The following is a 16,680-nucleotide window of genomic DNA, read 5'->3' on the forward strand; positions in this document are numbered from 1 at the left end:
TAAAAGCACCATTACTAACGAAAAAGCATGTAGGAAACGAATTAAATTCGTAAACGATTGGACCAAGATGCAAGTGAAGAACTTTCTATGCCAAACCACAAAAAATTAATTCGAATAGATAAGCAGTTCAGAGATTAGACCACAGTAAGTGGTAGAAAAAAGTGCCATAACCTTTATTTCATTTTTTGTTTGTAATCTTAAAAAACGCACTTGTTTCGCATACATGTTTTACTCATGTGTATTTTTTTTTTGCCCTGCTCCTTTCGTTTCTCGCGTTTCTTTATCACCGTAACCGTGTAGCCTTATGGGATTAAACTTGGAATTTTCGCGTAAATTTTATTTTTATTTTCAATGAGAAATTTGTCAAATTTTTCTATGCTTAGATTTTTTTTATTAGTTTCTTAAAGTTAAAGGTTTTCTAATTTTTTCTTAATTTTTATATATAGCACATAATGTGTTGTATATATAATATATGTATATGACAATTTCAAAATTGATAAAATAAAAAATGTGTACTTTATTTGAATTCATAAAAGTAGAAACAATACAAAGAAAATATATAAATAATAGTCCAACAAAACGGTTTATACATATTTAACGCATTTTTTTAGATTAAAAAAAAAACTTAGTAAGAAGCACAAAATCATAAATTCAATATAATTTTCGAGCAATAAGCCTCTAAAGTAGAGGCATTGAACACAACCGACTTCAGGTGAAATAAAGATAACCATGAGCAACATATGAAAAGGGTATAATATATGCCTCGTAAAAGAGGAATTTACACTTTACAACAAAGAACACGAGTTTATTTATGTTTGATATAATTTAATATATTAATAAAGATTTTTGTTTGACATTTCCAGTTTTTTTCTGAAAAAAAAATGACAAACTTAAACAAATAATAATTCAACAGAAAAGCGTATACAAGGTAAGTTAAGTATTTCTTTTATGTATATATATTTGTTGGTTTATGAAGGATAAAAAATTATATTTTATTTATTTTTTATATAACTAATTTGGACATCTTTTTTTTTTCTTTTTAGTTACATTTACATAAATATTTCTTTCTTTGCCGCCTTTTCTGTTGTTGCACGGTGTTTTGTATTATATTTTTTTACTTTACATAATTTGTATTAATTTTAAGTAAAATTCTACTAATGTTTGGAAATTATTTAAAATTTCTTGCTCTATATTTTCTTTTATTATAATTAATAATTTGATTTGTTAGAAATTCTTTTTATTTATAATTTTTTTATGTGGATGGAAAATTTAAATTTATTTGTGTCTTATTTCTAAATTTGTGTGGGGTTTTATTCATATTTTGTTAAACAAAATATAAAAAAAATTAAATAAAAGCAAAAGCTTCATTTTTACTAAATCAGAAGGAATAGTTTTCTTCCTGAAAGAGACACAGAAGCCTTAGGAGTAATCGCTCCTTGGTTTTTAAATGATTTTTAAAGTATTTTATTATTTTTTTCATTCATTTGTTAATAGTATTTTTTTTTATTTTAACCGCTCTTAAACAACAGAATAGCCACCTGGCCTAAGTAAAAATAAATGAAATGGCGAGTTTCGTGTGTCACATATGAACCGAAATTTCTTCCTACAATACAATGCCATGTGGGATTGTATTTTTTGTCAAATTCCTTTTTGATGTATGCGGCTATATCCTGCAAAATAAATGAAAAGTTAAGATTAATTAAATGAAACTTTAAAGCTATGTAAATGTATGTAGATAAAATGTATCAAAATAAAAACATAAATGTTTAAATAATAGCCAAGTTCTCGTATGTTAAAATTATGCTGGCACAAAAAGTACCGAGATGTAGTAAAAAATGGCGAAAAATAAAAAAATAAAAAAAAAAAATTAAAAAAACAAACGGCAGCACTTACAGTTGTTATAACAGATAGATACCTTTTTCAAAAGCCGGAATTGTACACTTACATAATTTTAATCTCTAGGGCAAGTTATTTCAATCAATTGTTTTTGAAATAATCGATTTCAAAGTCAAAATTTGAAAAAAAAGTTTAAAAAACACATTGAATACTACTAGAAATACATAGATGAATGAATTGGTTATAAATTGGAATTATATGAGATAGTAAAATCATCTTATTCTCAATTCACTGTACCAACAAAAAATTCTTTCCTATCTTTCTATTCCTTCTAACTAGTGTCGTTCAGTATGCATTTAAAAGTCCTTAGGTCTTACAGGCATATAGTTAAAATTATTTTATAGTTAATATTATTGTCTTATTGAGACTTGGTAAGTTGCGTCCCACGCCATTTGGCGAGCAATGTGAAATCCTGTATGTGATATACATAGATATTTTTTTTTCGATATGGCGTTCAATGTATTTCCCATAAGAAAGAAATAAAAAAGACCTCGTAAAAAATTCTTTTTACGAATAAATTTTATATTAACGGGTGTCAATATAATGATTGTAAAATGATAATAATATGTGTTTATGTTTAAATTAGGTTTAATATACAGGGTGTCCCAAAGGTTAACGTCGAAACGAAAACGGTAGATAGCGTAGGTGATGACAGTTATCAGAAAAATAATACAAAAAATCGCAGCCATATATTTTATGAGTTATGGGCATTTGAAAAAAAGTCCAAAAAATAGTCACCCTGTGACGGTTTTTCATGTGCCGTGACTACAAATCTTAATTTTTCTCATTTTTTTTCTTTTGTTACGGAACCTTGAACAACCCTGCTACCAAATCAAAAATTTTAACTCAGCTGCATCAGTTTTAAAGCAAATATTACTTTTTAGCCCAACTTAGTACTAAAAAATTTTACATGACTCTAATTCAATGAACCGTAGTGTAAAAAAAAAAGCACTACGATGTTTCGGCAAGTTACCTTAACAGTTGGTGTGTTCAATTCTCTTTTCAAAATCGTGTAACATTGTTGATAATATTCCGTAAATAACCGAGATAAAATTTATTTTCTTAAGAAATCCGATTTTTTTATTAGGTAATATTTCCATGTTATTTAAGTTTTTGTATTCTGAAATGGTCTGAAAGATGTCATTGATAACTGTAAGTGTTGCCGTTGTTTTTTTTTTATTTTTTTTTATTCTTAATTTTTTTTAGAAAATTTTCCCTCATTTCTAAAATGGAGACAGACCACCCTCTATATTAAAAAAATGTTTGTATTGATTTTCCCTCCACAATTATCAATTTTTGTCGCCTAAGTTATCGTACTCTCCCCGTGTGCTGGTCTATTCCATCATGGAAGTTATTAAAATGTGTTCAACATTTAAAAAGCCTCAAAATTCAAAATAACAATTTTCTAAGTTATACTAAGGGCCAATTTTTCAATAGTCAGATAAACCTCAGAAGTTATTCCTAGGAATATCTATTTTTTATATTAACTTAATTCGTTTGATAGTAATAATGGAAAAAAAACTGACGAAAAGTTCAGGAACGTGGATGAACAACAGTTATAGACATTTCACAGGGATATTTTCAGAAAACACAACGCAATAGAAGCAAAACAGATGCTTATCAGTTGAAAAAAAAAGTTTATTGCACTAGCTACATATTATATTTATTCCATGCCATTTCTTTTATCCTGTAATGAATTTTCTGTCATGAATCATAAAAGATTTAAAAATAAAAAATGTTTTACAGTTATTGGTATTCAGAAGTTCTATCGTTTATAAAATTCTGTTATGAAACTTCAAAACGAAAATCAAAGCAAACAGAAATAAAATCTTTTATTTATTTTTTCACTATAATTTTTGTTTGCATTTTGATCGTTTTAGATGAAATTAAACTAAATTAATAGTCTATTGAATAGACCTTTTGAATGGAACAAATTCGTTCAAGAGTTTTTATTGCTGATTATGATTCCTTGACACAAAAGAATACTCCAGCCAAAAGTGCTAATAAATCCATTGGTGCATTTCTGAGAAAACGGCAGCACTGGTCGGTTTTCAGTTTTTTTTATTTAACTCGAAAACCAAGCATAACTTTTAAATACTTCAAAGACACTTTTCATAGCAAATTAAATTTTCTGTCAAGTAAAGACGGTTAAAAAATTATTTTTGACTAAAATTCTAACCTAAAATCAACGAAAAAAAAAGTTAAAAAATTGACGATTTTATTTTTTTTTTACTAAATCAAGGGGCATTTTGTATATCGTCGGTGAAACCAGAAAAGTGTGTAACTCCATTTTACCAAATTTTAAAGGAGAGCAAAAAAACTTCATCGTTTTGAAGGCATTTGTATGAGTTTCGTTTTTCTAATTGCTAATAAAATAAAAACTATTGACTTCAAGGGGATTCCCAGTTTGAGGAACGGTAGATATCAGGTTGGGCTAACAGATGGCATCCAAATCTAATTTTCAGAAAATTTGGTTTTACACACTTTTCGGGTTTCACCGACGATATGTAACTTTGTACAAATGAAATAAAGCAGAGGTAAAATCCTATGATAATATGCAATTTTTAATTTGTTTTGTCAAGAAACAACTTAAATGTACCTATTCAAAAATTAGTTACTTTTTCTAAATTTTTGACTTTTTTCGTTAAAAGCAAGTTTTTAAAACTCGATAAAATCGTATTATTTGGTAACTTTTAGACTTTTAAAGTAAACAAACTTCAAGGGATTGATTTAATATAAACTAAATATGACAACAAAAAATTTATTTGCATCCTTATGGCCTTGTATGCAATTTTGTGTAAGTGCATTTTTATAAATACGGATCGATTGGATGGAAGGAGAGCCATTAGCTTTGGTCTATTCCCTATTGCATAGAAGAACATTTAATACCAACTCTTTTACTGTTTTCAATGGTCTGAAAAACAATTCTTGTAAAATCAGCGACCAACGAAAAGTTTCTCTTGAAAAACGAAAAAAATACTCAAATGAGTTTTAAACAAAATAGCCCAGGCAAATTAGTAAATCAAATTGCATTTTTCGCGGGACAATTTTTTTTATGGAACGTGTTTGAGTGTATGTCCTTATCGTTAAAGTGAATTCTTGGAAAAGAGGTCGGTGCGGTTTTTACTTCATAGCTCCATTTTTACTCATTTAAATCAAAAATGTCCAAGGACAGACTTATTCACAATAAAATTATCTAAAAAATGTGATTTTCCCTCTGGTTTCTACCATGGTCCCCCGAAATTTCACTACCTCCCTACAATCAAAGAGTTATGCTTCTAAATCTCCCTCTACTTTCAAAGCATAGAGAATATTTACAGCTTTGTTACATCATTAAAATAATAAACGGTTCTATAACATCGCCATCAACTTTGGATCGTTTACATTTCAGTTTTAGCCAAGCTAACATAAGAAGACAAATACCTTTATCTCCATCTTTCAGTAGAGTAAATTATGGATTATATAGTCCTCTTAATCAGTTGATTTCAGTATTCAATAAATACTACTTTATGATCTCTTCTGTTAATGATAATTTTAAAAGTATAAAATTCAAACAAATCTTTTTTAATACGAGAATGTAATGTAAATTTAAAATGTATTAGTTTTAAGATATATAATAAGTGTTTAACGTTAGTCCTTAACGCATTAAATAAATAAAAAGTCCGGGTTCTTCTCGCAAGGTTAGGACAATATGACATTTTTTCAAATATCTGAAGAACTTTTGATTTGTTTGAGATTTTCTTCAAGAATGAATTATAGCACTGTTTTATCTATAAAATGAGCCTTTTATCTAAACTGTAACCATCATAATGTATAAGCAATCTAACGTCGAAATTCACATTGTACTAGTCAAAAGTTTTTCAACTATATTCGTCTTAATATCGAATTCAAAGTTTGAACTCTTTAATGTTAACCTTTATATGGTTTTCGAGGGGTTAAATAAAGTGAGTTTTCCAATTAATGTGAATAAGCTAAAGTCACACAAATTTTAAACAGGGTGATTCAGGAGTAATGTGCCAAAAAGCTGGAGCGTGTAGGTTGGGTCGAGACAAGAAAAAAATTGTACAGGAAGGGGGGTCTATTCCCCCCGTTTAGCCGGGAGGGGCAATTTTCTAAAAATTGACTTAATTTGGAAAAATATTATTAAAAATTTACGGTTACACCTACAATGACGTGCTATACCTTTTGGTGAGGCCAAAACCCTCATCTTTTATCATGTTTTTGAATAAAGCTGATTTATGATACAGTTTTTCAAAAATTAGTTTTCAAAATTAAAATTTCGAAAAAAAAATTGAAAAAATGTCTTGTCGTTTTCGAGAAATTAATAAAAAACCAAATCTACTTTTTTCTAAGAAACCGCATTATTTTTTGTTTTTACCTGGCTGGACTTGTTGGTAAGTTAATTTATGAAACATTAACCTTTCGACTATTATTTTCTTAACACTAAGGCCATGTGTGAATTGCGTTAAATAGTTAAATCCGTGTTAAATTTTTGACACTATTGAGGTTAAAAAAAAAAACATTTCAGCTGTATGGATTATTGTTTAAACTTTTTTCTGCCATGATACTCCTTTTTAATAAAAAAAAAAAACAAAACCATCGGCAAAAAAACTTTAACTCAAATTTAACCAGGTCCAAGAGCCCAGTAAATTTTTAACAGCTAAACATTTTTTATTCACCTCAATAGTGTCAAAGATTTAACACGAATTTAACTATTTAACGCAATTCACACACGGCCTAAGACTTTAATTAGGACACAACAAAGTGACACAGTATTGGATTTACACAGAAATAACAAGTTTTTTTCATTGATAGCACCTCAAAACTGACCTGTGAATTTTTCTTATCGTTTCTGGGGCGCCCTATGCCCAAGGTTTCTACACGGAGAAAACATAACGCCAGGGATAACTTTACTTCTAGTATATTTAATCAGAATAAAGTTGAATATACCAGAAATAAAGTTAAATATACCAGAAGCATAGTCATCCCTGCTTTATTTTTTCTCTGTGTAGCTGTAAGAGCCTTAAGATGCCTCCGGACAAAAGTTCGAACTCAGATTCGAAGATTCGTATCTTCGAATAAAAATGAAATAGAAAAAACTCAGACCTTCTACACGAAGACGCAAGGAGCAGAAATTATCTTCGAATTTCCTTTTGATTTTCCCTTCGGTGCATCGCGCGCTTCTACACGTAGTATTTTTTATCAGACGCAAATTTGACAGCTATTTTTTTTTGTTTTATTTTGTTCTCGTTTTCGTATGTATTTTTATTCCAAAATAAGCAACAAAATATACAAAAAACAACTCCAGCGGGCTCTATGTGCAACGAAAATATTTGAGTGTATTACAAAAAAGATACAATACACGCAAATAATATTCAAACGACGAAGCGAACTCTGCGAACGACGAAATCAAATAAAGCAAAACAGCAAAAAAAAAGAACACGATCAAAGAGAAACGTCAAAGTGAGTCTCAAAATTTTTGACCGGCGACTCACAGGGTAGAAAATCTTCCATCCCTTTTTTTCGAACTTTCTTTCTCCCTTACTCTTCATTGAATCTTGAACTTTGCGTCTTCGTGTAGAAGCAGACTTATTGTTACACTTCATTTTGTCTGGGTATAGGAAATCAAGTGTATGTATTCGTTCTTTTGGAGAAAAGGATATATTATATATTTTGGTTTTGTAATGTGGTGCGCGAAGCACTATTTGTCAGGGTTTTTGTCTTTTTTTCTTTATGAAGTAAATTTTTTATAAATGTAGATTTATTTCTTATACCTAATAAATACCTATTATTCTATTTTACCGTAGGTACTACAGAAGCAAACTTTGCAAAGTGTTTGTAGGCCATGCATTAATTAGAACTAGGTAGTTTTTTCAACTTGATCTCGACCTAGAATGCGTTTATACTCTGTCCGATAAAAATTGGCAGTACAGGGAAGATAGGACATTTGCATCTCACTCTGCTTCACGCCTTCTGGATATGTCTATCACATCAAAAAGCTCACACAGCGATGCCTTACTATCCAGAAAAAATGTTTCGAAAAGGTACCAGCGTTACCATCTTGGCGGTAAAATTTCACAAAAACGAATAAAAAAAAATTAATTTTTCTTTTTACACGACAATAACAAACAAAAATTCACTCATTTAAGACACAGCCCAACCCCACGCATGAGTAACAAATTTTTCCTGTTAAAATGTTGAAATGCGTGTTAAAATATTGACATTAACTGTTTTCCTACATACACAAAATAAAAAAAAACAGCCCCAACACCACGTCAACACATATGCTTTTTTTCGTTTTAAAAGCTTGAAAAAAGCATTAATCCGGAAAGCTCTTTCAGAAAAATAATAGAAAAGGGAGTAGTTTTTAGTTTATGAAGGAAGTTTACCAATGGTAACTCTTATGTATTGTGAATACTTTTAAAAAACAACTTTGATGATTGAGTTTCATTCTGCCACAGATCGTGTGGCAGATCGGTCATAGGGGGATGTACGTCACTTGATAAAAAAATTACAACAATGCCATGCGTGTCTGTGGTTTTCTTGTGTGTTTCAGGGGCATATTTTTCGTTTGGCAACTGTTAGGTCCCACTGATTTTAAAAAAGCTCTCCCATAAGGCCTGTACTGCCAATTTTTATCGGACGGAGTATAGTTTTTGGAACATTGTTGTGGTAGGTAAATGATAAGGTAGGTAGGTACGCATTTGTGTATGATTTTGACAACCTGCGCGAACTAATAAATATGAAAACTCGGAATATATTACCTATATATGTACAGTGGCGACAAAATAAATAGCACATGTACCCTAAAATTTATAAAATGAAAGTTTTTCGCACTTTTTTAACTTAAAAGAGCTGTTTTATTAATGAGGAAGTAAGAACACACATATATTTGATTTATTAAAAAAGAAATTAAGTACATTGAATTCTTTAACAAAAAATAACAACAAAATAAATAGCACACTTCCTAAAAACAAAAACAAATTAACAAAAAATTTTACACAGTTAAAAGAAAATAACTAGTATTTGGTTGGGTAACCCTTATTATTTATCACAGCATAAAACCAGCAGTTAATAGACGTAACCTCTTATGCCTCTTATGCCCCATAGGGGGCACTTCCAAATGCCCCATACGGAAATTCCCCGCGTGGGGCAGTTGAAATGTGACCCGCAGTATAAAATATAGACTGTTAAGGATGGTGGGGCTAGTATTCTTGTTTGGGGATGTTTTTTTTGGCATGGTGCGGGGCTATTTCATCGGATAGAGGGTATTATGGACCACCTTAAGTACAAGGAAATCCTAAGGGACACTATTCTACCTTTTACTGAGAAGGAAATGCCTTTAAAGTGGACATTTCTACAGGATAACAATCCAAAACATAAGATTAAGTCTGTGAAACAATTGCTATCCGTCCAAAAAATCTGTGTTATGGAATTGCCAAGCCAGTCCCCAGATCTGAATCCTATTGAGGACTTGTAGAGTGACGTGGGAAAAGCGATTAACAGGTCTGATACCTCAAATTTGGACAAACTTTGGCAGGAATTTCGATGAGCTTGGTATTCAGTACCTTTTGAGCGATTTCGGAGTCTTGTTACGTCTATTAACTGCTGGTTTTATGCTGTGATAAATAATAAGGGTTACCCAACCAAATACTAGTTATTTTCTTTTAACTGTGTAAAAATGTTTGTTAATTTGTTTTTGTTTTTAGGAAGTGTGCTATTTATTTTTCCCAAAAAACTTGAGCTGTATTAATGATTTTGTTGTTATTTTTTGTTAAAGAATTCAATGTACTTAATTTCTTTTTAATAAATCAAATATATGTGTGTGTTCTTACTTCCTCATTAATAAAACAGCTCTTTTAAGTTAAAAAAGTGCGAAAAACTTTCATTTTATAAATTTTAGGGTACATGTGCTATTTATTTTGTCGCCACTGTATGTGTACTGTGCTAATGTCATGTTTGATTATTATCTTCAGTGAATTCCTTAAACACCATATACATTAGGGTGGGTCAAAAAAATTGAAATTCTTTTTTTTTAATTGGTACTCCGAAAAATCGATTGCTAGACCCCTCTAGAATATACACACCAAATATGAGCTCTTTATATTAATGGGAAGGTCCTCCGCTTTGCAATTTTCCATTTTTACATCAAGCTTCTACTAAAAAAAAATAATTTTTTTATTAATTGACTTTTTAGCAAATTTCTTTTCATATTCTTGTAGGAAATTGAACGCTCTACAAAAAAGGCCTTATACACTTTTTTCGTTTATCTAACCGTTGAATAGATATTTGAGGTCCAAAAATCGAGAAAATCTTTAAAAATTCGTTTTTTGTTCTTAATTTTGTAAGAAATTGAAAAATTATAATGATTAAACGCGCAAGACATATTCTTGTTGGAAATTGAATGCTCCACAAAAAAGGTCTTATTAACTTTTTTCATTAATATAACCATTCTAAAGATATTTGAGGTCAAAGTTAAAAAAAAAATATAAAAACATTTTATATTTTTAAAAAATTTCTAATTCATTGAAACTTCATTATTTTCAAATTAGCAAGATATATTCTTGTAGGGGCTTAAACGTTCTACAAGAAATTCCTTGGAATGAAATTGATTGCTTTAACCGTTTAGAAGATATTCGTATCCAAATCGCAATGCATACGGGTCATAAGAAAACTATTGAAATCAGTGAGCATTGGTTTGGATACGAATATCTTCTAAACGGTTAAAGCAATCAATTTCATTCCAAGGAATTTTTTGTAGAACATTTAAGCCCCTACAAGAATATATCTTGTTAATTTGAAAATAATGAAGTTTCAGTGAATTAGAAATTTTTTAAAAATATAAAATGTTTTTATATTTTTTTTTAACTTTGACCTCGAATATCTTTAGAATGGTTAGATTAATGAAAAAAGTTAATAAGACCTTTTTTGTGGAGCAATCAATTTCCAACAAGAATATGTCTTGCGCGTTTAATCATTATAATTTTTCAATTTGTTACAAAATTAAGAACAAAAAACGAATTTTTAAAGATTTTCTCGATTTTTGGACCTCAAATATCTATTCAACGGTTAGATAAACGAAAAAAGTGTATAAGGCCTTTTTTGTAGAGCGTTCAATTTCCTACAAGAATATGAAAAGAAATTTACTAAAAAGTCAATTAATAAAAAAATTATTTTTTTTTAGTAGAAGCTTGATGTAAAAATGGAAAATTGCAAAGCGGAGGACCTTCCCATTAATATAAAGAGCTCATATTTGGTGTGTATATTCTAGAGGGGTCTAGCAATCGATTTTTCGGAGTACCAAATCAAAAAAAAAATTTTCGATTTTTTTGACCCACCCTAATATACATACACACATATATATTATATGTAGGTACAAACGCGTGCGTAAATACGATATACCTAGCTAGACAATAGTTTCAAACATGAACCACCAAAAAGTCAACAAGAACATGAAAAACTATCCTTCTTCAATCCTTCACATAGGATACTGTCAAGTACATTATACAAACAAAGCACCCACATAACACATCCTCTAACTATCCTCTACCTACTTGTCCGCTGAGCAATTCTAATTATTATATATGTATATGCAACATAATTCTCTGATGCACAAACGACTCAAATGATATCCACAACAACAACATGAAAACAAGTTTTCTTTTTTATATCAAAATAAATAGGTACACACTACAATTACTCCAGTCAAAGCGTCATTTGACCTTGCGCACAGAGGCACTGTCAGTTTTTATTTCATGGATCGATAGGGGTATATTTAAAAGGCTTAAACGCAATTTCTCACCACCTGATCATACTTTTTAGCGGAGTTATTCACAAAAATGCATTTTTTGGGAAATTTAACTTCTAAGCTAATATCTTTGCTCCAGATTGTCGTAGACCAAAAAATAAACATACATTCTCTTCCTTATAATATTTTCTATTTTTGTATGTAATTTCATTGTATTTGAGTCAGTAAATACAAAATGGCAGCCATTTAAAGTCAAATTCTAGTTGTTAAAAAACACATTTTCGTTTTTATTTCGAAAAAAGCTTATATTATGGTTAACATTTTTCTCATTTATTTTGTCCTGCATTTTAAAGAAAAAATGAGCTCTTTATCACTAAAGATGGCCGAGCAATTGATAAATGAACGCATGCAAAACCGGTGCGAAAACACCCAAAAATATCGTTTTTTGGGAATAACTCGGCTTCAGAATTTCCTACGACACAAAATAAAGCTATTGATTGTTCGTTACAACATTTTCTATCGATTTAGTGCACATTATTTTTGTTGAAACAAATAAAAAATAAGTAATATTAAGTCAAAGACGCTTTTTTGTTTAGCAAACTCTTGCCTTATTATTTTGTAAACAGTGCAAGTATTGGCTAAAAAAATCAAATACTAATGTAGTCCTTTAAATTTAAAAAAATAGCGAATAGCAAATCAAATTGATTGCTTAAACCGTTTAGAAGATATTCGTATCCAAACCAATGCCCACTGATTTCAGTAGTTTTCTTATGACTCGTATGCATTGCGATTTGGATACGATTATCTTCTAAACGGTTAAAGCAATCAATTTGATTCCACGGAATTTTTTATAGAACGTTTAAACCCCTACATGAATATATCTTCCTAATTTGAAAATAATGAATTTTCAGTGAATTAGAAAATTTGGAAAGTAAAAAATGTTTTTATATTTTTTTTTTAACTTTGACCTCGAATATCTTTAGAATGGTTAGATTAATAAAAAAAGTTATTGTAACCTTTTTTGTTGAGCAATCTATTTCCTATAAGAATTTGTGTTGCGCGTTTGATTATTATTATAATTTTTCAATTTGTTACAAAATTAAGAACAAAAAACGAATTTTAAAGGATTTTCTCGATTTTTGGACCTCAAATATCTATTAAAAGGTTAGACAAACGAAAAAAGTGTACAAGGCCTTGTTTGCAGAGCGTTCAATTTACTACAAGAATATGTAAAGAAATTTGCTAAAAAGTCGATTTTAAAAAAATGATTTTTTCAGTAGAAGCTTGATGTAAAAATGGAAAATTGCGAAGCAGAGCACCTTCCCATTAATATTAAGAGCTGATATTTGGTGTGTACATTCTAGAGGTGTCTAGCAATCGATTTTTCAGAGTACCAAATCGAAAAAAAGAATTTCGATTTTATTGACCCACTCAATGGTACATTTAAGTTGTTTCTTGACAAAAAAAATTTAAAATTGCATATTATCAAAGGATTTTACTTTTGTTTTGTCAAAAATAATTTTTTAAATTTTTAAACCATCTTTACTTGACAGAAAATTTTATTTGCTATGAAAAGTGTCTTTGAAGTTAGTCTTGGTTTTCGAGTTAAATAAAAAAAACTGAAAACCGACCAGTGTTGCCGTTTGCTCAGAAATGACCAATGGATTTAGTAGCACTTTTGGCTGGAGTATTCTTTTATTTATGAATCATAATCAGCAATAAAAACGCTTGAACGAATTTGTTCTATTTTTGCTCTGGAGCTCCGGTCTATTAAATAGACTATAAATTAAAAGTTATAAAAAAAAAAATTGGATCGCATCTTCAAAAACCTTCGCAAATCCAAAATTTTCTGCAAAAACAAACAACCAACAGAAGCCATCATACATGAAAAAATTCTCACATTAAAATACAAATCCAACAAAATATTTTATATCTTTAATTGTTTATGAATTAAATACTGGGATGTTTGTCTTTCTTTAAATAATGTTACTTTATTAAGGGGGGAAATCCCTCTGGAATTTATTTTTGCATTCATTTTTTTTTTTTGCGTAATAAATTTTTAAATTCATTTATCAACCGAAGAAACTATTTTCAGTGGTCTTAGCCTTAAATGAAGCCTCAAAAGTCCCTAGATAGTTCCGAAACCTACGCGTTCCGAACCTTCCACAGTACGAAAACGAAAACTTTAAATGTATTTTTGTGACGTAACTCAAAAACTAATGAAGCTATCGACTTGAAATAAAATGCAAATTCCTCGTTAACTTATTGGCCATTGCATGAACATAAAAGTTTAATATAATTTTTAAAATAAATATTTTTTTTATCAATTTTTTTATGTTTTTTTGCTTTTTTCGTCTCTAATTTTTATTTTATACTTTTTTTTTTACTAAATTTAGGTTCATGCAATGCGTATAAATATATTTTATTGGAAAAAAATTTCTTTTTTGATTATAAATAATTTTGTGGACTTGGGCATTGCACGCGCGAAATGTAGACGCCATACTTTAAAGTGCTGTAGAGTCGCGATTTTGTTTTTATTTTACTTAAAAAAACTGTATCAATACTTCATAATGTCAATAATGTCATATACTTTCCCAAATTTCAGTAAATGCTTCCTGCAGGAGCTTATAATCGAATATAGGCAACCGTTGATTACACAGGGCTAGAAGGTTTTTGGTGCCGAGACTTTGATATACTTTTTTGTAGGTTTTCGGTGTGCTGAATTCGAATCTGAAGTCAGAAATATCCTATCAGCTCCCGTTTTTGAAATATTACCGTTATAAGATGTACAAAAACTACTTTTGAGGTTATGCTTTGTCTGAAGAAATTTTTTTTTATTATAAATTATAACGGTTTCTATGAGGACTATTTTCCTTCTTTCAAGATCTTTTCGATATCTTTTTTATTGTTCGAGATATCGTCAGTTTTTTGGCTTATTCTAATGTATCAAACAGATATCACGTTTTCATCACCTTTTTGATAAAAACACACTTACTTTTCAAAATATCTCGGGCAGTAAAAAAGATATTGCAAAGATTTAAACAGTTCTTGAAAGAAGGAAAATAGTTCTTATAGAAACCGTTATGATTTATATTTAAAAAAAAAAATCTTCAAATTAAGGCATGACATCAAAAGTATTAAAAAACGTTTTTTTTGCATTTTCTAACGTTAATATTTCCAAAACGAGAGATGATAGGATATTTTTGACTTCAGATTCGAGTTCAACACACCGAAAACCTCCAAAAAAGTATATTTTGGTTCGTGTGGGAAAAATCTTGTTACCTTCAAAATAATTCCAAAAACAATTTTTTTGAACTGTCGAACGGTAATATTTCAAAAACGAGAGCTTGTGGCAAATTTCTGACTTCAGATTCGAGTTCAGCACACCAAAAACCTATAGAAGAGTATATCTTAGTCTCGCCACCAAAACAAAAATTAATTTTTGTTGACCAGTGTTATAAATGTCCATTTGCTGTTGGTGCTAGCTCTCCTTTTGGAAACTGAAACTGCAATCGACTTGTCCTAGTCACTCGTCGTATCTGAAGAACTTTATTTTTTTAAATTTCTTAGTATTTCATGAAAAAAAAATTTACGTCTGTATTATAAATGATTTTATAAAAGATTTCAAAGCAGATTGGGTATGCCGAATACCAAATATGAAAATCATAAAAGATATTTTGACAGCTTAGATTTTTTTTAGGACCAAAATTAACGGTACCTGCCATAAAACGGAATAGAAAAGTAATTTTTTTTTTTCAAAAATGGCTCTAACGATTTTGATTAAATTTTTGTGTGTAATGCCATAAAGAACACTCAAATTTTGAAATAAAATAACCGTTTTTTTGGTTTCTGAGTATCTCGTATATAAATAACTAAATATTTCAATTTTTTTTTTTGAAAAATCAATTTATGTGCTATTTAATTATTTCTTCAAAATAGCATACCAATTTTATTTTTAAAAATGTTTATATACAAAAAGATATTAAAAAAAAACGCTCAACGATTTTCAAATTTTTTGTACTGAAAATTTCTTTTTATACAAGAAATCAGATGGCACTTTTCGTTTTTTTATCAAAGTCATTAAAAACGGTGTTTAATTTAATTAGAAAGGCAGATTTTATGTAATTTTTTACATTATCAAAAATACTTTTAAAAAATCAAATTATAAATTTCCCTATTTTTTTTTAATATTTTAAGCACTATTTTAATTTACTTAACGGACTTACCGCGATTTTTGTTATTACAAGTTTTCACTTGTCGTGGTCACGTGTAAACTGTTTTTTCGGAAGAAGTTAAATATGTAAGAAAATCATAAAACTAAATTTACCCAGAAAAAAAGATTTATTTGATAACGAAACTTCTGCTCTCTAACCGCAAGTTTTGCAGATAGTCACGCCATTAGATAAGAATGTAGATCTTGACTGGAAACTCGAACTCGAATATCAATCTAATTAAAAATCGACAATTTTTGAGTTGTGACACTATACACCTCAAGCGATATTTTCAATTTGCGATTATTATAAATTGAGATTATTTTTTTTACAAATTTGATTTTTAGAGATTCGACGTTGTGGTACAAAAAATTGAAAACTTTGAATATTAGCAAAAAGCAGCATGAAAACTTTGCATTCTGCTATACTTATTTTAAAAGCTCAACCAAAATGGAAATCATGTTTTTTTTATGTGTTATATTAAAATATTTAAGAAAGTTTTGAAAAAACGGTATAAAATTTAAATTCAGTAGGGTACTAATATTTATATTGGCTTTAACAGGAGGATGTGTCTCCTAATCATTCATTAATATTATTTTTTCCATCATTCATTTGTCATAGCACAAACAAGTACCGTTTATATTTAAGCTTACATCATAAAATTTCCACTCTTCTGCAATAAATATTTTTTTACCGAAAAATTACCCCGCTTTGGTGAAGTACATATGTATGTAAATATAAATATGTATTAATTCATAAATAAGGCGTCTTTTGCTCATATTTTCAGTTGATCAGGTATAATATATTAACTATAGGTTAATGTTA

At 29.2% G+C, this 16,680-nt stretch overlaps 1 protein-coding gene across 1 annotated transcript in view; it reads right to left on the reverse strand.

Annotated features, from left to right (window-relative positions):
- Positions 1-493: 493 nt before the first annotated feature.
- Positions 494-16,680, reverse strand: part of LOC129908244 (dynein light chain 1, cytoplasmic) — a 52,980-nt gene continuing 36,793 nt past the window's right edge. Inside the window, exon 3 of the mRNA XM_055984627.1 lies at positions 494-1,670. Within this exon, the coding sequence (XP_055840602.1) occupies positions 1,509-1,670 (162 nt within the window). The 3' untranslated portion in view covers positions 494-1,508. The remainder of the gene's footprint in view (positions 1,671-16,680) is intronic.

This window comes from Episyrphus balteatus, chromosome 2, assembly GCF_945859705.1.
Source record: "Episyrphus balteatus chromosome 2, idEpiBalt1.1, whole genome shotgun sequence".
Taxonomy (NCBI): domain Eukaryota; kingdom Metazoa; phylum Arthropoda; class Insecta; order Diptera; family Syrphidae; genus Episyrphus; species Episyrphus balteatus.